Genomic DNA, 20,951 nt, shown 5'->3' with positions numbered 1-20,951 from the left:
TGGTGTATGTTACTTGTCATACCTTCCAAGGGTTTTCTTGTTGTTGTCATTCTTGTTGTTGTCATTCATGATCTAAATGTGATGTGTGTTGTTAAATTCAAACAAGGATGTCTGAGCCCATCAGAAAATGTTCTTTTTGGAACATTCACCTCAAAAAAAGTCAAATGCTGACTTTCAAGAAACTTATGGTTTTGAACCCAAATGAATCAGGTATTTGAATAACATATTCTGGAAACATACTTTCTCAAGTCAAGTAGGAAAGGTGCTCCTTGATGCAGCATGCATAATGGTGAAGAACCGAAGGAGCTATCAGGAATGCAGTCTCAGAGCTTGAGCAAAATTAAGCATCATCTAACTGAATTATACACTCTGCAAAACAGTAGATTAGAAATGATAATTATTATCAAAACTCTCTTTGGATTAAAAATAGTATTAACTCATTAAGAGGAAGCATTGTTAATCAACTTGTACTCCAACAGGGAATTCAAAAACACTGGCAGATATTTTATTGCATGCAGAAAATTCGCTACTGCAAAAATTCAGGAGCATAAGACAATGATTTGATATAGATTCTTATGTGGTGGAGAATTTAGATGCCTCTATTTGTTGCTTAACTTGAAGTGCACTTCATAACAATGAACTTCGTGTTGTTCCTGAATTTATTCAGAGGTGAAACTAAAAGCACTTAAAAAAATCAACCCTAAAATGCCGTAAATGACACACAAGAGCTGAGACTCCTTCAGAAAATAGTCAGCAGTTTTAAAAGTGTCCCATTGACATGTAAAATATTGCCTTTACTTGTGAAGTTGTTCTGTTAGCCCATTGACAATCCCTACTGTTTATGCATTTATTTCTCAAGCACTGCAGAGAACATTGCTAAATCAGAACTGTGATTTAGCACACTGCAATTAATTTGTATTATGGTTTTCATATGAAGGGAAAAAAATTGCCAATTGTGTGTTTCCTGGGCCTGTTAAACAGTGTCTGGTTTACTAAATACAATTTTCTTTGCCTGTGGTGTTGTAGGAGAGTTATCGCTTGTATTTGTCTTGCAACCTTGGTACCCTCTTCTCTCCCCCACGTTCTTTTAGTGGTAGACCGACTTAATTTGTAGCTGCAATCTAATAAATCTGTGTTAGAGGATGTAACAATGATGCCCTTTTATGAGTTTTTGCAAATAGTTTATTATTTGTGCTTACGAATTGAAATGAACTCTGCCAGTGTTTACTTACATGCATGTATATCTATATGTATCTCTCTGGTGTCTGTGTGTGTATGTATATGTATATGTATTGCAGCGTTTAGAAGTTTTTTTCAACAGCTAGAGTTACGTATATTTTTTTCCCAGTTTGTGTAATCCAATAGCTCTTTATTCTAATAAATCACAGACAAAATGCTGTGTGACAAGGGAGGGAACTGCTGCCTCTTTGGAGTGCATGGTGCATGTGCCTGAATTCCTTCAGCATCAGAGTAGCTGATGCAAAGGCTTCACATTGTCTCTGGTTCCTAGCTGAAGCAATTTCTTACATTCCCCTTATTTTGAGCTTTGGGTATTTGTACAAGATGAATGCTTTTTTTCCCCTCATGTGTTTATATCTGTAAAGTGGATGTAGGGAGAGCAAATGCCTGAAGTATCAGGAACTGAAACGGGATGTCTCAAGGCTGGCTTAAGGCCAAGATGAAATGCATCTCTCTTGGCAGCAGGGGTGCTTGAGACAGCCCTGTGATACTGGATAACTTATTTTTTTTAATCGGTTAGTCCCGTCCCTACCTCAGCTGACCTCCTTTGTTGGGCAGCGGGCAGGTCCATGCTCGGCCGTCAGGGCCTCACATGTCCCTCCTGGTGTGAGAGCAGGAGGAGAGGAGGTGCATGGAGTGAGCAGTGCTCTTGGCGTTTGATTTTATGTCTGTGGTTCTCTTAGAAGATGTCCCGTGTACCTGAGGAGGGGCCAGCCAATGCTTGGCCCAGGGAAGCCGCATGCCAGTGAAGGACAGAGCAAAGCCTGCTGTTGCCCCCCACCTTCCATGGTGTGCTGACGGGAAACGGTGCCTGCTGGGTTTGTGGTGCCTGCCCGGTTGGGCATCCTGGAGATGACCATGTTACCCCATGCCACTGTACTGTCTGTCACCTGCGTCCCTGTCGGGCACTGCCGAGTCCTGCCGAGCTCTGTGCCCGGCTGGCTCGGGTGTTTCGGTGTCAGTGACAGGCAGCAGCTGTCGGAGTGTCTCACCCCTCCTTGGGATGAGTGTCCGCTCTGCTCGATCGGGAATACATTTATAGCATGTTTTGCTTTCTGTGCCAGAGACAATCAGTGAGGAATATGGTTCAGGTCAGTATTTTCATAGGGACCTTTCCAGAGAAATGCGACATATGTCTGCTGGCCCAGGGGACCTGTGCAGCCCCTGTGAGCCCTTCAGCTGCAAGGAGCTGTGACAGGCCCAGGAAGATGCTTTTCTGAAAATTTTGATGAGGCAGAAAGGAGAAGGAAGGATTAGTGTCAATAAGTGGCTGTAAACAGTTCTCAAGGTTCCCCCTGCCAGCAGTAGAGCTGAGTGTCTGGCCTATGTGCTTGGCACCCTTCCTCTCCAAGCTTTGAAAATGTTGCTGGAAGTTGATGCTTCCACTGCTGATTTTTTTTTTCTTTTTTTTCCTTCCCCTCCCCCCCCCCCCCCTTTTTCTACCTCTGCATAGGGGTGCTGGCAGGAAGGGAGATTCAGGTGAAAGCAGGAAAATGTCAACACAAGATAAGTCTCCTAGAGAGAGCAGGGCTGAGGTACCTGGGAAGGCAGTAGGGTCCTCATCTTCAGCAGATGCAGAGGTTCTTGACAGCTGTTTCTGCACTCGCTGCTTGCTGGCAGGAGCATCATCATCCAACCCTTAATTACTATGCAAGTTTCACCTTTCAGTTGTAAAGGAACAGACCGTGGTTTTAATGCCAAAAAAAAAAAAAAGGTGGGGCAATCAGGATATTAATGAGCTGTTGCATTAAAATGTTGATAACTTACTGATTTTAAATAAGTTTTTGAATACTTCGGAATAACTACTGCAGTCTCAGTGCAACACAGTCATGCATGTGATAGAACAAATGTGGGAGAGAACCTAGTGAGTATATTTAAGCAAAAATGTGAACATTTTTACTTATAGCACTTTGTTGCCTAGGGTGAAATCAATGGCATTTCATAAAATATCTAACTGAAATAATTAGTAGGGTAGTTAGAAGTTTCAATGTCTTCAAAAACATTTCTAATTGTTTTATAATGTCTGTAGAATAATACAACTGTCGTATAACAGCAAAATACATATAATTGTTTAATTGTCTAATTGTATAATATAATAATATGCAAGATGCATTGTTATTTAAGTTTTTCCAGCTCCTATTTTTTGCAAAATGAACTGTAGCATTTCCACCTTTATGGAATTCTACAAACAAAGATTACTGGTTTAAAGAAACTTTTTTTTTCCATAAAGTTTTCAAACGCAAGAAGTACAAGTAAAAGATTCCATGTTTCAGACATAGTATAAGTGGAATTTTTTTAAGAAGTAAAAACTTGCTTTCATTTGACAGAACAGAAACATTCTGGTTTGTTTAAAAAAACGTTTCGCTTTTATTTAATTGACAAAAGACTCAGTAGAAAGAGAGGTGCTTAACCTGGGGCAGGATAATCAAAATTGAGTGCTGGTAAGATTAAGTGTGTACTTTGTAAGTCATTTGTTTGTATAAACAAGAACCTGTTGCTATAGCTGATGTGATTCGAAAGAATCTTAAACCTTGAAAAGTCCAACAAGAGGAAAAAAATGGTTGATTTCATGCATTTCCATGGTTTAAGGTACAGTTCCTTTCTCAAAGCTGCCCAGGTCAGTTCTCTGGCAGCCTGATGGGAGGCGTGCTGAAACCAACTGGAAGTAGGCTGTTAACTTTTAGTATGTTTTGGATCAGAGCTCTGGTGAATTCCTTTGTTCCTCGTAGGAGACACTTCAGCTCTGTGTCAGAATAATTAAAAAAAAAAAAAAAAAGGAAGAAGAGTCTTTACAAGGTTTATTTAATTTTTTTTTTTTTAATTTAAGCAGTGAGGGAAATTTGTAATTGGACATGCTTATCAAAATATGTAAAAATGGTGCCTAGAAATGTGTTCTTATCTCATGTAATTGCTCTGTAATTGTTGGGGAGGGGAATCAGATTAGGGAGGCTAAGTATTTCCAATGCTGAAGTTAATGTATTTTTGCAAATAGTGACTCTAAGTCTGCATTCCTTGAAGTCAGTGGGAGTTTGGGTGTTTTGCAGAACTGGCGCTAGTATTTGCAAGTTCTCAGCTTTCTGTAAGGAGGTTTGTGGGGTTTTTTTAAAGGAATAATAAAAACTTTTAATCAAAGGATTCATTTATGTTTAAAATATTTTTTGAAGTAGGAAGTGTTAATCTTGAAGATATAATTTATTTTTTTCGTGACTTCTCTTTCTCTCCTACTCTGCATTAACTCATGAAAAACTAAAATACAGAAACACTTCCATCAAGCTTAAAAATCAGTAAATTAGTGAATTTTTTTGTGCATACCATTTCTTTTATTTTGTTTTGTTTTTTGTTCCTCGAGTATGTTGTTATGAAACTCACCAGCATTTGCTGCATTTTGTACCTGAAATTAAAATATTGATGTGGCACATTAATTATTGAGTAGCTTTAGTGATTTATTTTTTTTTGCCAATTGCTACCTTTAAACTAAAATTTTGTGTGTGTAAGGTTACTTTTTTCATGTCAATAACTTCATTTGGGAGAATAAATTTTTCTTTAATGCCAGTAACTTTTCTATACTCCTCCAAAGATAAAAATAGCAGGCAAACACATCAAAACTTTTGCTGTAGGTTATAGTCTAGATGAAGATTAGAAAGGTAAAACTGACCTTCTGTGGAAGCTGGGCTTCACAACCATTATGGAACTTCTGAAAAACACGCAACTTCCAGCATAAAATTGTTTCCTTGAATTTGGTAGAAGAGCAAGTATTTTTGCTCCTGTGGAAGCCGGTTTAGTTTTGTTGCCATGCTAACCAAGTTTGCACTTCGCTTGGCACTGCATGTGGTGCTTCTCTGTCCCCTTGCTGCTGGGTAACTGCAGCAGTTCTAATATATGTGTAGTAGACACTGTGTCTATGAGATACTGATGTCCTGAGCCCTGTAGTCTGCTTTGAAAGTCCATGAGAGTTCTTGAGCAAGAGGAAGTCTTACCGGTTCTGTGAATGCAGAAATGGAGATGTGGTTTTCCTAAAACCATCCAGAGGTGACCTGCAGTTTGGGGACAGAAACTGACCCATCATCCTAAGCTGATGTCTGGCACCCTGCTGTTCCCATCAGCATCACCTATGACTGGGGGGCACCTACCAGCTGAGCCTCCCACCCACCCCAGGAATGGGAATGGTGCCCCTGTATGCTGCTCTGGTCTGTGCCTGTCTCAGAAGGGTACATAGCAGGCAGGCCTCCAGGAAGCATATGTGTTTGGTCATCTGTTCAGAAATCCTGTTTGGGGGAAAGTGGTGCTTGGGCTTCTTTATCCTTGTTAGGGATTGTTTGTTCTGAAGTATTTCTGTATTTTTGTTGTCCACTTGTGCGGTCTGGAAGGGAATTGGCCACATAATGTGCAGAATTTATGCTCTGTATCGAAGTTTTGCTGTTGGCATCCTTGACTTTTTGTGTGAAAAGAAAGTGTATTTATTCTGTACTTGCCAAAAATCAAATACTTGTTACAGCAAGATGCATGTCAAACAGTGATTTTCATATCTTTGCAATCTTTACTGGTATCTTGCAGAATTGGGATCTAATGTGAGACATTTAGTAAGATGCAAAGGTCATTTAAACAAGGCTGTTGCTGACTTGCAGTACTTACTCTGGGCAATTTTACGTTCTTAGGTGGGGGGGTGGGGTGGGGGCGGTGATGGGGAAGACTGTCAGGAACTTGAAAATCAGTATTTCCAGCCCTTCCAGGACTGGAAGCAAAAGCTGTCTGTTTTATGAAACCTAAAAATCCCTCCATTCTCTTCTATTTAAGCCGAAAATTAATTTTTAGACTAGAGAGACTTCAAGATAGCAAAGTTTAAAGATTGAATACTATTAAATTCAGAGGTAAAAAAAGCATTTAATTTTTGGAAATTGGGCACGGAAGTCAGAGAATCCGATAAAAATGCTGCAGTTTGGAGAAAAGAAAATAACCCTGTTCTGAAAGGAGGTTTTTTTTTTTTTTTTAATGTCATGAAGCTTATAGGAATATTTACAATGTCTCCAGACATAATATGGGCAGGGTAGGAGTGGAATAGTCAGAAATTCACAGAAAATTTCAAGGCTACATAATAAAACAAATGCAGGTCACATGGATGTTCGCTTCATGTAGGTGGAAGCAGTGTTCCTTTTATTTTTGTTTTAATAGTGGAAGGAGCATTCAGGCTGTACTAATTTATAATCGTTGATCCTTAACTCTCATCCATACTCTCTGTATTTACACATGTGTTCTCCCTCATAATGCAGCGTGGCTGTTTTCTTTGTCCTTTAATGACTTGTTTCCTCTTCAGTCATGCTTTCATTCACTTCCTTTTGGCTCTTTCTATTAACTCTAACCTATTCTAATTCCTTCTTGTTGCTGCTTTTAACCCTGTCTTTCCTTTTCTCCCCAGCCCTTAATTCCTCCCATCTTTCTGTTCTTCCTTCCTTCCTGCCTCCTGCCACTGGCTTGGATGGTTTTGAGTGACCAAGATGTGGGAATATTGCGTGACGCGTGTGGAATAGAGCAGTGCACTGAGAAAGTTGTCCTCAGAAGTCAGTGCTCCTTTCAGATTTCCCCATTGCTGGCAAACAGCTGCTGTTATAGACTAGGAAGCCTTAGGAATGAGACCTTGGAAGACAGGGTTCCCTGTGGCACAGTCCTGTTCGAGCCCTTCTCTAGAAGTGGGTGCTGGCATCTCTACAGCTGTAGAAGTCATGAAGCAGTAATGTGCACTCGTGCCTTGAGGAAATAGAAATATGGACCAAACTGCTTAACCCAGCACCTTATAATTCTGCTGGAGTAACTTGATTTAGTAAGTTAAAATGTCAGTGCTGTGGCTGTAGCACTGCTATTTCCTTTCTCTGCTTTCTTGATGATGGTACTACAGGGTTTTTTAAAAACATCCACCAAAAGAGGAAAGGATCACAAAAAACATGCTCTTAATTGCATGCAGTTTTTAATATTCCTGGGATCTGTTTTGAAGGGTACATTTGACAGAGAGAAACCCAGCAGCCCCACACTGAATCCTTTGTCCTTCCTGCGGGGTGAAACAGTAGATAGCTTACTGTAAGTGTGGCTGCCTGCCAACCCGTGGCGCAGATTCTTTTTTTAATACTGTAAACTGGCAAGAAATCAAGAATTGCCGTTCTTCCTTTTATTTACTTTCCCTTCTGTATTAAAGAGCTCAGTAAATAAGAGAAAGTTAAATGTTGAGTGAAGGTTTCATACTGATTAATCATTAAATAGCAAAGAGTTATCAGCTGGGGGGGGCTTGCCCCCTTTTTTTCCATTTCTTTTTGGTTGAAACTGGAAATATCAGTTGCTTCATCTGGAATAGATTATCACAAGGAAAAGTCTGTGCAGAGTTTGAAATGAGGACAGAGCAGAATGCATCCATCATGCATAGTTTAAAATAATCTGCAAGACTGCTTCTGATTTGATTCTTAGATGTGCTTCCTCTCGATTTTCTTCAAAACTTGTGTTAATAATGAGTACTCTGTCTCTAGAAAAGGCTTTTTTTTAAAGTGTACCCCCAGCCTCTGCTTGTAAGTATTTTCTTATTTGAACAACTAAGCTTCCTGAAATAGCTGCTGAGTTTTTTGTTTTGCTGTTATATTTAAAAGTGGTAGAGGGGTGTGGAGTTCCTTCTGCTGCTTCTCAAATCCAAGGCATGCCTTGCAAGCTACTTTGCTTTAACGCTGGAAAGGAATCGGCATTACTGTTTTCCTGATGATTGTATCGCAAAATTATTGGCAAAATTATCCCCAAGGAAAAAAATGATGTTGATATTGGTATTGTGCACATTCAAATGATTTATCTTGAGAGAAGTATATTTCTATGTGAATGACACAGAAAGTCAAATTAAATTTAAAAATTACTGTTGCTGTTAAATTCAGTCCTAATGTGGAAAAATTAGCCCACAACAGATTGTTTTAAATCTCAAAGCGTATTGTGGTTCATTCAGAGGTCAATCTTGCTTAAAACATGTTAAACATTTAGTAATATCAATGTGTATCTGACTGACGAACCTACCATATAGGTCATGAATGTACTATTAAAGGCATTGTTGAAAGAAAGCATGGATTCATGTTTTATTTCTTTTATACTTCATGGCTAATTGGAAATTAAGGTTTCTGGAAATGATAAGGAATGTTTTTGCTTTGAAAGCAGGGGACTGTGACTGAAAAAATCTGGACTTGATCTGCCAGATTTCTTGAAATAACTTGGTCAAGTCCTGGGGTTTTTGGGGGCTTTTTGTTTGTTTAGTTGGTTGTTTTTTTTCCCCTGAGTTCTTCATCTGTAAAATGGAGATAATCCCATTCCCTTACCAGACGGCAGTATGTTACAGATAAATTAATGAATGTTTGTGGGACAAAGCAGTAGTACTTAATGTATTCAGCATAAGTATTCACATTAATGATTCATGTTAAAGAATAATTGAAAAACTGCATTAACTTGGAATTTGGGAGTATGCTCTCCCAGAAGCAGAGCCTTAGTTTCCAATCTGCAGTGCCCAAATGAGGGACACAAGACATATTTATGCAGGAAATTTAGTAGTTTACAAGTTTCCTTCCTTTGGTTTCTTCCTTCCTTTAGTTAGAAAGAATTTTTTTTTTCAGACTCTGCTGGGCAAGTCAGGATTTCTGAAGTAAAATATGTTCAGATATAAAACAAATATTTTTGTGGATGTTTGTGTAGGTGACTTGGCACAAAATTTAATGAGTAAATAAACTATTTCAAGATGATTAAATTTGAGACATGTTCTGATAAATTTGAGAGACGATCCAAAGAAATGAGAACAACTTTTCTAAGCAATTATTAAAAAAACCCAATCCTGTCCTGCAAAAGCACAGATCAGAAAATATCCCGTTTCAATCATGGCCATCAGAAATCTTCCCCCCATTTTCCCTTTTCTTTTGAAACTGTATTTTGAGCTGATTCAAGATATGTAGGGAAGTTTTCTTGCAAAGTGACAGGTAGAACTATCACAAACTTGTTACTATTTTAGGGGTGTTGGATAAGATGCATAATTATCTTGAATACAGTTTCGGTTTTGCTGCCTTTTCAATGTAGCATGCCACAGGGAAAGCACAAATTCAAGGATCTTCAAGGAAGAAATAAATAGGTAACAACTCTATTTTCACTTTTGTTTTACAGTCTTTATTTTTTATAAATGTGGTTGCTTATTTTAAGTGTTAGTGGCATTAGTTTCATCCGTCTTATTCACAGTGAGGGAAAATAAAAAAAATATCTGCACAGAGTTTGAGTTATAATGTGGCCGTGTGACTTAAGAGGAGTCTACTAATACGTGTTTCTCCTTTGATACTTTGAGTACATTATCTTCAATAACTAGCAGATTTCTGTATAGATTTTTAAAATGCAGGAATAAGTGCTTGATATAAATATTACAGTGACTTCGTTTAATGAAGAACAGTGCACTACAGTAGCATTTCAGAATTACTCTTACCCTATTCAGGTAGTTCTCTTGTGGATCTCAAATGCTCGAGTTTTGTGCTTCTTTAACTATATATTTGGGAGAAACAGAAAATGGTTTTATCACTTGCTTCCTACTGACATACTCAGTTCTTACAGTAGCAATTTTCCTTGGCTGTTGCAGCTGTGCCAGGAGATTGCAGATCCTGTATCTGTACGTGGACCTGATACCTCGGAAACCATGTTTTATCCGATATGCCTGTAAGGCAATTACCATGAGTCAGATGAACCCTCCACCCCAGGTTCCTTGTTATGGGTCAGGCCAGAGCAAGACCTTTTCTGGTCAGGGAGCCAGTCTGTGAATTAATGTCAGTGAGAATTACGGGTAAAATCCCCAGCCATGGCTAGCGTCCAAAATCGGTAGCAAGACTGGTAATTTAAATGTCTGCCCCTCCTGGACAAAAATAAGCTGCTTGCGTCTCGTTCTTTCTCTCATCCTAACAAGACCGTTTCAGATTTCTCCAAATAAAACCAAGCAAACTGAAGTTGAAGGAGAAGGAAAAAGTGTGTCTTCCTCCTTCCCTTCAGTAATTTCATGTCTGTCCATGTTTTTTCCCCAGCTCCTTAAACTGGAGGAAGGATGTCCCACTCATTGTCTCTCTCAGCAGGTCACAGTGTAAGCTGCTCTCTGTTTTATCCCTCCGGTGAGGCCATATACCACTCGCTGCATTCACTCTTTCCTTTCCTTTGCCACGTCATGTTTGATTTTCTCCTTTTGAATAGGGTCAGACCAACCACAGACCTGGCCAGCTCCCCCCTCCCTTTGCAGAGCCAGGGGGTGCTGGGTAGAGCGACGCTCGCGGCCCCAGGACCTGCTTCACCTCCCTGGCCGCCTCCTCTCCGCAATGGCACCTGTGACAGTATCGGCCACAAAGGGATTTTCTTTATTGCATTAAGCTTGTGAGAGAAGATTTAGTAGGTGTGTCACAGTGCCATTAGCCCTTGTGACCCGGTGTCTCAGCAAATCCTTTCGTGGCTGTGAAGAATTTGTTTTAGTTTGAGCAAATTCAGCTTTAAGTATTAGAGCCATTTCGAGGGAAACTTTTCTCTACCCACGGTGCCATCTTCTTTATTCTGGGTGGCTGGACCTCCTGCTGGTATTGTAATCATTATACCAGTCTTGAGTAACATCCCATCTGGCAATGGGAAATTCAAAAATACAATTAATTGAGTTTCCTTATATCATAGGGTTGTGAAATCTTTTCTAACAAACTTTGACACAGAAACAGAAGCCTTATGCTTGTCGTAATAATGTTCATAAAAAATGTTTCGGCATAGTCACTGCAAAGTAACATTGCAACTTTTGGAGGACAACCACAAAATGTATTAAAAAAAAATACAAACATATTGGCAGACACATAGGCAAAGGAAATCTATCTTTGTTGATGTTTTTATACAGTGCAGACTAGTTAACGAGTTCCTTCCCTACATGAATGAGCAACATCTTGTTACAACACCTCAATATTTTTAAATAACTTAAAGGCTCTTTTCTTTGATGTGAAGTTCACTTTGCAACACCTTGGTGCCAGGGATATTATTTAATTATTATCTTTATTACAGGTATGACCTGATTTAAATATCTGCATAAAATATCTTGTCTTTGGCACACTGGTGCTGCTTGAGCACGTGTACCTGTTTACATGAGCCACCTTGAGATGGGATGTGCTCAAAATGAAGAACAGAAAATGTTTTACTATCCTTCAGATCCTAAACGGAGCTCTGCTAAAATGTCATTGGAAGAGATGGAAGAGTCTGGGCCTAGCTTGGTAAAAAAAAGTGAAAAAAATAGGATATTTAGGTAGGATGCAGGGAGAAAATGCCTGCACAAATACAAAAATGAGACTTACTGGTTGCCGAATTTCAGGTGACAGGGAATAGAAATTACTTGGTCTGGGTCTTTTGGTGTGAAAATCCCTGTTTCATCTGTGACTGCAGGATTTTGTTTTGTTTTTTTTTCTAGGAATTGCTCATTCGTAGAGTCATGGAATGGTTTGGGTTGGAAGGGACATCAAAGATCATCCAGTTTTAACCCCCCTGCCATGAACAGGGATACCCTCCACTGAACCAGGTTGCTCAAAGCCCTATCCAGGCTGGCCTTGAACACTTCCAGTGATGGGGCTTCCACAGCTTTTCTGGGCAACCTCTTCCAGAGCCTCACCACCTTCACAGTATAGAGTTTTTCCTAATGTATCATTATGCCTGAGGTATTGGATTCTACACAGATATACAGAAGAGCTTTCTAGTAATCTTTGGAGAAATCATCAGAGGAAGGGATATCAGTGTCTCTGATAGATACACCTCAGTAAGACCTGCTGCCCAGTATTGGGGTCTGAGGTCCAGTCACTGCCTTTAAGGCATTCCTAGATTTTTTCACAGGTGAGCATCCAGGGTCTAGCATCAATCCCAGAGCAAGTGCACTTAACTGAAAATAATTCCTTTTGATCCCATAAATCTTTATTTAGGCAGAGGCAGAGACTTGCTCTGGCCATGTGATCAGGAAAGTGGCTCACAAGTTCCAGCTCCTATTCCAAAGACTTGTCATAAACTTGACATACATCATGGCTGGGCTTTGCGAACAAAGATTTGGGAAGGGCTCTACCCACATTTATTGCAAGCACGTTGGTGGCTAAAAAGGCCAATATGCGATAGGCGTGTCCAGTTGCAAGATGCGTTTGAGAAAGCACGCGGGATCACCCTTGAGGAGAAAAGACAACGCAGAAAGAATCGTGCCTTGCAGAATATACCACCTAAGGAGTCTTTCTGCTGTGCCTTTTGACATGCATTAGCTATTGGATAAAATGTGGACCCTAAGAGAAAGGATGTACTGCTAAGATAATTTTAATTGCCAGATGTGGGAAGGATTTAAGACCTGTTCCCAGCATTTTTTTCTCATAACAAATGCACAAAGCTTTCTACTTAGCTTGATAATTTTGGGGGATGTTACTCTGAAGTTTTCATTTTCCTTGTACATTGCTTAGGAAGAATAAGCACATAACTTTTGGCTATGGATGCTTGTTGGAATTAATGGAATTTAATGCTGTTTAATTGAGATAATCAGAAGGTCAAATAATCTCGTGAATTGTTTCATCTTTAGTTTCATCTTTAGTACAGTGACTGTGGTCCCTGGGGTTGTTATGGTTCTTTTACCATCTGGCACTCTGACAAGAATACCCTGCCTTGTATTGCTCTACACGACGAAAAAAATAGACAAATAAATAGGATTTATCAGTTTTCTTTATGAGGCTTTTCCACAGGGCAAGTGATTTTATTTTAGCCTGTACAAGACAGACCAAGATAAGAAAAAAAATTGTATTTTTCTCTCTTGCTTTCCCAGATCCGGTGTAAATGAAACAAGACTGATATGCACTCACGGATCTTTAAAATGCCTTAACAGTTTTTCTTTGGCTTTCTGAAGAGAAGATTCTGGTCCTGTGTTGTTAGTTCTGCAGAAGGAATTTTTTTTTTTTTTTTAATAATTTTGAATGCCCTTGGGCCCTCTTACATAGAACTCCATAATTCTTCATGACAAGAACCTTGCACAAGGCTTTTTGGGGTGGGAACCTTTCTTTTTAATTAGGTTGCAGATAAAGCAAAGGTTCAGTTTAGTCATGTTAATCTGTTGGAAGTTTCTTCAGTGACTTTTCTGTTCAATAATATATTGTGTGTCAAGGTCAAAAGTATCAGTGTTCTTCAAAAATGAACATATAACCTTTTGTTTAAGGAAGTAGTAGTCTGCTCTAAAAGAAGCTTATACAAAAGATGAAATTGGTAGAACCAGGAATTCAGGATAAATCAAAAGGCTTTTTATCCGTGTGAAGACATTCCATTTAACACTCAGATGAGGTTTTCCACTTTGCATGATTAGGCAAATGCAAATTGAGTAACAGAAGTCAGGATTAGACACATTTTGAAGGTTTATTTTTAAGGTGTATTGTTCTTTTTAGGAGAATATGCTTCATATAAATACCAGATCTGTCAGTAAACTGCAAAATCAACTTCTCATCTTACTTATAAGATGACTTTATATTAAAGGCAATATAACAGCATTAAAACAGTGTTTGCCATAAAGAGAAATGCAATGTCATGCTATATTTAACTACTTTGTGAGAGTCAAGCTGTTGTGATGAAAAAATTTTAATAAAGTTTCTAATATTAAAATATATTTTGCAAGTCTGTAACCTTCTTTGGCATCTATCAGTTGGAATTATATACTGTGGTCTTCTTGGAAAGAGGCATGGAAGTTTTTAATAATTTTCAGAATATGGATAGAATTATAGATTTCTTATTATAAGAAGGGTACCAGTTGTATTTTTTTAGTGTAGAGACAGTTAAAAGCAGATCATCACAGATCAGCATCTGTGTATATTTGTTAGGTGAAAAGTAGCTGTTTGCTACGTGAAAGATATTAAGGTTAGAAATGTGCAGATGACAGTTTCCTTATGTCTATAGCTTTATGCTTAGAGGCCTAATTCTGTAGTTGTACCCAGAGAGCAATGAGCAGAGTGGGATGTAACTGAGAAGATGCTTCAGGACCAATCCTCTAGGAAGAGCTGGTTCAGCCCCAGTCACCCTTTGGGGCATGGCACGTTCTGAAAGGCATATGCTGGATGCAGGAGGATCGCTGCTTCAGGAGAGTGGTCAGACTCTCAGGCAAGGGTGTGTTTTGCTGGGCACAGGTGTATCTGCATGAACCTTTCGGTGTGGGTTAGGAGTGTACTTCTGAAGCAAGTCCGCTCATTGTCCCTGCTTCCTGCCGATGTGCACATGTGTCCGAGCGGGCTCTGAGTGCGCAGGCGAGTTTCGTTTTGGGTGCTGCTAAACCAGAAGATGTTTTCAACTTCAACCCATTCAGTCAGCGGGACCGGTCTGGTTTGAGCTGAAAGTGAAACCATCTGACTGAAACGTGGACTCTGGGTGTCCTGTTTGTCCTCAAGGTCAACTCCTATGGAGCTGCATGACTGGATGTTGTCATAGCCTATCCTGTCTCAGCCAGGGACTGGCAGCAGATGCCTAGTGAAGACAGTAAAAGGCAAGCACGTAATAGTGCTTTCCCAGTATATTTTCCCAGCTTTCAGCAATCTGCATCTCACAAACTTCCTGAAGCAGAGATGGTATCTTCAGTTTAATAGCCTTTGATAGATTTTTCTTCCATTAGTTTGTCTTATTGTTTTTAAAACCATGTGCATTTTTATCATCCACAGTATCCTGTGCAGTGAGTCCTAAGGTAGAACAATATATGTGTAAAGAAGTACCTTCTTTTGTTTTGAATTTACTACCTGATAATTTCATTTGATGCTCCTTTGTTCTTATCTTGTAAGAGACAAATGATTCCTTACCCACTGCCTTTATGGTGCTCCATTTATCACAGATCTCTTTGATACTACCTTGATTGTTTGTCTTCCAGGCTGGAAAATCCATGTCTGTTTAGTTCCTTGATCAGAACCCATTTCATACCTTTGATCATCCTTGTTCTTCTCTCTACCTTTCCTTGTTCTGTTAGGTCTTGCTGGTATTGGAGGACTGTGTGCTAGCTCGATAGCATATTCAGTGTGTGGCATCTGTCGTTTAAGTGCTGGCTTAAGGGTGTATTCTGTGGTGGTCTACATTCCTCATAATTTTTAACAATATTTGATTTTTTTTTTTTTTAATACTGCTGAAACTAAACCATCATTTTCTTATGTATGTCCCTGATGAAGGCAGGATCTTTCCCTGTGGTGGTAACAGCTCACACAGAGCTGGTGTTGGATACATAGGGTTGGAGTTGTTTTCCTCCCCACCCATCCTCCCCACCACTCCCTACAATTCTTTATACCTGCCAACACTGAGATTTGCCTTCCATTTTACAGTTTATTCCTTTGCTATATGAGATCATTTGCAGTTTTCTCAGTAAGCCTCTGCCTGTATTGCTATGAGTGACTTGGTATCAGTAGGGTACTCTTTCTGCTCACCGTTCTTCCGTGTTTTCCAACCCATTTATTCAGCGGCGTCCTACAAAACTCCTGTGGACCACTGTTAGTGACCTACTTTTATAGGGAAACTGAATGTTTAATACCATTTTTTTAATTTCCCATCTTTAGTTATTTGTTTGGAAATCAAACAAGTGGATTGATTGGATCATGTTTGTCCTCACACATATTGATTCTCTAGCAATGTTAATGGATTTATGAAGCAATTTTTCAAATGCTGTGTGGACTCTTCCCCAGCATGTGGTATCTAGCTCTCTGTTCTTTGTAACAGTTCCTATCAATTTGCTCAATGTGTACGTCAAATTAATTGTTTTGTAGTTTTCTGGATCCTCCTGAGAGCCCTATTAGGAGATTGGCAATGTGTGTGCTATCTCACACTTCTCTAGTACAGAGGTGGGTTTAAATAAGATTATCACGAGCAGTAATAGCTCAGCTGTGTGTACGTGAGTTGCTGCGAAAGTTGAGGGAACACCATCTCACACTTGTGGTCTGTTACCTATCGTTTTGTCCGTATTTCTCTGCTGACTTTTATCACTGGTGCTTAAATTTCAGGCTGAATCTCAACCCATAGACAAAAGAAATGCTCCAGTCAGGGTTCATCTACCTAACCTCTTCCATAGCAAGCGCAGAGCAAAACAATCGTTTAGTTTTGTTGTTGTTGAGGGAGGTTGATTTGGTTTGGTTTAATTCTCTTTCTGCTTCAGTCTATTTAACTCTGTGTAGATTCATAGGCAGATCCATGCCAAAGTTTATTTTCATATAGATATGTTAGGTTATCCAGAGACAGAATGGATAGACTTTGCTCCTCTGGTACAGTCCATCAGCTTCCTGTTCACTTTAACCCTGACAAGAAGGGACCAGAGCAGAACTCAAACTGAAATCTGTAAGTGAACCTCCTTCAATAATGCGCTTGTGAGGTGGAGAAACTTGAAAAACTTCTGAGTTGTGTGGGCTTTTTCTGTTGTTCATTGCTGTTTGTGTTGAGTGGGTTTTTTTTTCTTTTGGTGGTTCTGTCTGGTTGGGGTTTTGGAGTAGGTTTTTTTGCCATTGTTGTTGTGTTTTAATTCTCTTTAATATTTCCTTTAAAGACAGCTAGGAAACTAAACATGGTAGTTATCTTAGTGCAACATTATGATTTCATAATTAAAGTCACAATGGCAGGAAATGCAGAAGTTTAGGTTTCGGTAGCAATATTAGCTACATATGGACTGTTTTCACTTCCTACCTTTCATAATCAATTCTTATTTACGTACTTTGTGACCTACAGTAAGAGCTGAGAGTCTGGAAAAATGTGATGATTTTTATCCCAATGGTGTTCCTGAGAAGTGCTTGTGTGTAAAATCAATTTTCTAGTAAAGAATTCAGATGCGAGAAGTGTGAGTGAGTTACTGTATTTTGTGTATGAAGTTTACGGAACTTGGAAGTGAATGCAGACTTCTGAGTTCTCCCCCAAGGTTAAAATGCTTGCTTTTATTTCCATTGATCTCAGTAACTTTGCTGAGATTCTCAGTAAGAAACATCCCTGTAAGCAATGTAGAGCAAGGAGGAGAATAAAGGTGTTTGGATTATGAATGACTCTCCAAGAAGGAGATCTAAAGGTTGAAGAAAGGGTGAATACTTTGAATTCCCTGGTAGACAAGGGCATGCCTTGAGAGAGGCTGGAATTATCTGTAGGGAGACAACAAGTGACTTACAGATAACTGTGTGGAGCTTTGTTTGTCAAGGGGACTGGGTAAAAATGAGCTGCCATCTTAGGCACAAGGTCATTTCAAACTATACTAATAAGTTAGAGATCATACACTGCAGGAAAGCAGTATATGAAACCATTTAATGTGCCCTGTGTGTTAATGCAATAGGCATGAACAAACAGGGTGGGAAAATAAATGGGTTTGAAACATGTTTTTTTGTTTTCAGTTAGCTCATGTAGAGGAAGCCTGTTGGGAATCTGCATGATGGGAATTTTAGTTGTATTGCTCTCCCCTAACACAGGTGACAAGGCGCAAGAACCTGGAAATGGAGAGATTTGTGACAAACCTAGGGCTGAGGAGTGAGGCAGAGGAGCAGCTGAAGACTGGCTTTGAGGATGAAATCTTCAGAGTTCAGGGACTGTACAAGGAGTAGGATTAACTTCACCAAAACCACTAGAATTTTTCAGGACTGGTAACAGAAGGCAATGAATTGAGAAACTGAAGTTACAGGTTGCAGACCAAGGATCTTGGCGGATACCTGTGAGGAGGGTCTTTGTGCCTTCATATATTGTTTATACTGTGTATGGTTGTATCATGGCTGGGGTAATCAGATCACTGTGGGATTTTTTTTTTATAGTTGTCCCACAGTTGTAACTCAGTAGTGAGTATATGGTCAGTAGAGCTATTCTTTTTCTGTCTTCTGTCATTTTCAAGTAACCTCAAGTGTGACTCCTTTATAATATGAGTGGTATATTTTTCCAGTTGTGATGTAATGGTTTGGCTAGTGGCTAAGATAACGAGCTGAAGGACCTAAGTTGATGATCTCATCTTTCAGCCTGCCCGCCTTTCTGAAATTTTTTGCTAATCACTGCTCATACATGAATACTCACTTAACTAGAATATTTCTTTGTACTTCAAAATTTTTTGTATCAAGCATGGGGTGAATTTTATAATGAATCAAATGAGACTTTCTATTATGTGAAAGAATTTTCTTGTATCTTTTAAAATAGATGAATTTACTGATTTTTACTGTACTGATACCTCCCTTCTTGACTTGATAGCTTTAGAGAATTTTTGAGCAGTGAAGGTCAGGCACAGTGTTCAACGGGAAAAAAAGATTTATTTCGGAGAAGAGTTTACATCTGATTGTGCAGAGCCTCTTAGTGTGCTAAAACTGCTGTATGGCATATTTCATAAAAATAATATTTTAGTAAAGGAGGATCTTATATGAGATTGGTTTTCATCATTGTTGAGAAACAGTGACGTTCCTCTTTTGGGCGAGAGCCACAGCACAGATTTGTGGAATGAATGTTTATATACTCAGAGTATTCGTGCACTTGTGGGGTTTTTTTGTTCATGTTTGTTTTTCCAGAGTTGACTGAATCAAATTGATTTAACTCTGCATATAATATGTAGATGTTTTGGTAGGTGTATTAAAGGTCTGCATTCATGCCACAGACGGATTTTTGGACTAAACTGAGGCATCCAAGCTAGTGATGCAGCTGCTGTGGTCTCTGTAATCCATAGAAGCAGGGAGGTACTGCCAGAGGGTAATTTGCAGGTGCCTTTGTTTCTGTCCTCAGTGCACAGATAATGAAGAAGAGAGCAAATCACTTCCCTTCTTTTTTAATTCTGAAGTACTGTCATCTTTTCAGCAGTGGGATTTGGCTTCCTACCTCCAGAGAGGTTTGCTCAGTCACAGCCTAGTCTGTGTAGGATGCTGTTCTCATACTGTTGTTTTTTCTTGTTAGAGCTTTGATAATGTGACTGTCAGGTTGGCATCTTGCTCTGTTTTGTATCTACAACGAGCAGAGCTTCATTTTTGCATCTCTGTCATGTACTAATGAACTGAGTCTTGAATTCTGCTGTTGCTCCTTGAAAACTAAGTGCCAAATTTGTTTCCACACAAAGCTCCTTCACTCAAGATGTGAAGTAGATTCAGATGTGCTAGCATATACACTTTGTAAAGTTTGTCTTTCCCTGTTTTCTGGCTACTGATGAAAAAATTTGATTGCAAATCACTTTCTGACTATGCAGACTTCCTCCCTGCAGAGGTTTGTAAGAGCAATGGGATGGATTTTTATCACCGGTAAATATTCTCAATAGCATATGGCACTTGCAAACTTTAAACACTAATAAAATACAAACTTCAGAAAGATGCCAGTATAAGGAGGGATGTTAACTTCCAAATAATTTTGCCCTTAAATTAGTTCATAGATTGTAGTATTCAGGAACAATGTCTTTACTAATGGTGTGTTATGGATTGCTTTGTTTGTGTTGTACTCTGCAAACCTGGCCGTATGATATTTGTAATGTGACTGGACTTCTGTAATTTTGCTACTCTTTCTAAAATTGAACATTGAAAACACATTAAAGGAGTCTGCAAAAAGCCTTGCTGTTATCAAGTGAGAAGTCTGGTAGCAGTCTCTGATGCTTTTTGAACGAGCTGTGGAAGGGATGACGTGGCTTAAGGTCAGCATTTCGGATGAGTGTTGTTAGAAGAGTTGAGCTACAGCACATACTAAGATTTTTTTGAGAACTGGGTAGCTGATCCATTTCAGGGGCTACATCCTCAATACTTAATTGGAAACCAAGTGCTGATCTTTTTGGATACAGCAGATTGCCCCTTTTTAGTGCCTTACATGTACACTACTTATGTTTGTTTTAGCTAAATCAGCAGGTGAATTTTGCCTGCCCTTTTTGGTCACCCACCACTTAGACATACTTCCACATAAGTGAGAGATGCAAGGGTGGAGTATTGCTCTCCTTATGTTGCCTATGCTATTTATGAAAGTGAATAGCCTTGATTCCCCAATTTCTGACTGATTAAATTTCTGTAATTATTTACAATTTTATGAAAATCAAACAGTATGAGAGGCCTAATCTCTTGTAATACAGTCAGTGCACTGGGCACAGGAACCAGCCATAAGGCAATTATTCAGATGTTGGATGAAGAGCTTTGGTTTCTTTTCCTTGGTACCAGGGTAGGGGAATGATTATGGTATAATACAAGTGCAAAAGTTTGCCTCTTGGCTTATGACTGAAGAGGTTTTAATGTAGCCCTTTGATGGGCAGAGGAACAGAAAGATTTATAATTTTGACAATGAACTTTTATCAGTTTTTATAAAAATGATGACAGGACAGGATTACCTCTAGTAGGAGAGAGCTGAGTTTGGTTAATTGAAAGGTCCCTCCCAGTCTTATGTTTTATGTTTTTGGCTAGAGGAGAAGGATGACCTGCCTGCATGAAGGAAGTTCATGTTGTTGAGAGGGAGGCTTTTCTTTGCAGAGGAAAATGGAAGTTTGTCCACAATTCCCTACAGTTCCCTACAAATTTTTCCTACAAGTCAGCTTAACTGCACCTTACTTTACATAAATAAGAGTTTGAGACTTTTAAAATATGTTATTTTATTTTGTTTTCCAAGGATTTGTGTTTGGTCCTGGATTTTATTCTTTTATAGGTCAGTGAAAGATGTGGTGAACTTTGGAAGTTCATTAGAAGTGTTAGGTTTCCTATGCTTTAATTCAGATGTAAGTCTAAATGGGAAAAATGGTGCTTCTG

At 39.2% G+C, this 20,951-nt stretch overlaps 1 protein-coding gene across 5 annotated transcripts in view; it reads left to right on the top strand.

The window, feature by feature from the left end:
• The window catches only part of NR3C2 (nuclear receptor subfamily 3 group C member 2), a 204,685-nt gene that overhangs the window by 31,177 nt on the left and 152,557 nt on the right, over nt 1-20,951 (top strand). Inside the window, exon 1 of one of the 5 annotated variants that reach the window (XM_027652707.1) lies at nt 7,559-7,787. The exons of the other annotated variants lie outside the window; for them this stretch is intronic. Within the exon in view, the coding sequence (XP_027508508.1) occupies nt 7,690-7,787 (98 nt within the window). The 5' untranslated portion in view covers nt 7,559-7,689. Of the gene's footprint in view, nt 1-7,558; nt 7,788-20,951 lie in introns of those variants that run through there. 5 annotated transcript variants of the gene reach the window in all.

Source organism: Corapipo altera, unplaced genomic scaffold, assembly GCF_003945725.1.
Source record: "Corapipo altera isolate COAL_440 unplaced genomic scaffold, ASM394572v1 69, whole genome shotgun sequence".
NCBI classification, from domain to species: domain Eukaryota; kingdom Metazoa; phylum Chordata; class Aves; order Passeriformes; family Pipridae; genus Corapipo; species Corapipo altera.
Note: the sequence above shows the minus strand (reverse complement) of the source record. Positions and strands in the feature narration are given on the sequence as shown.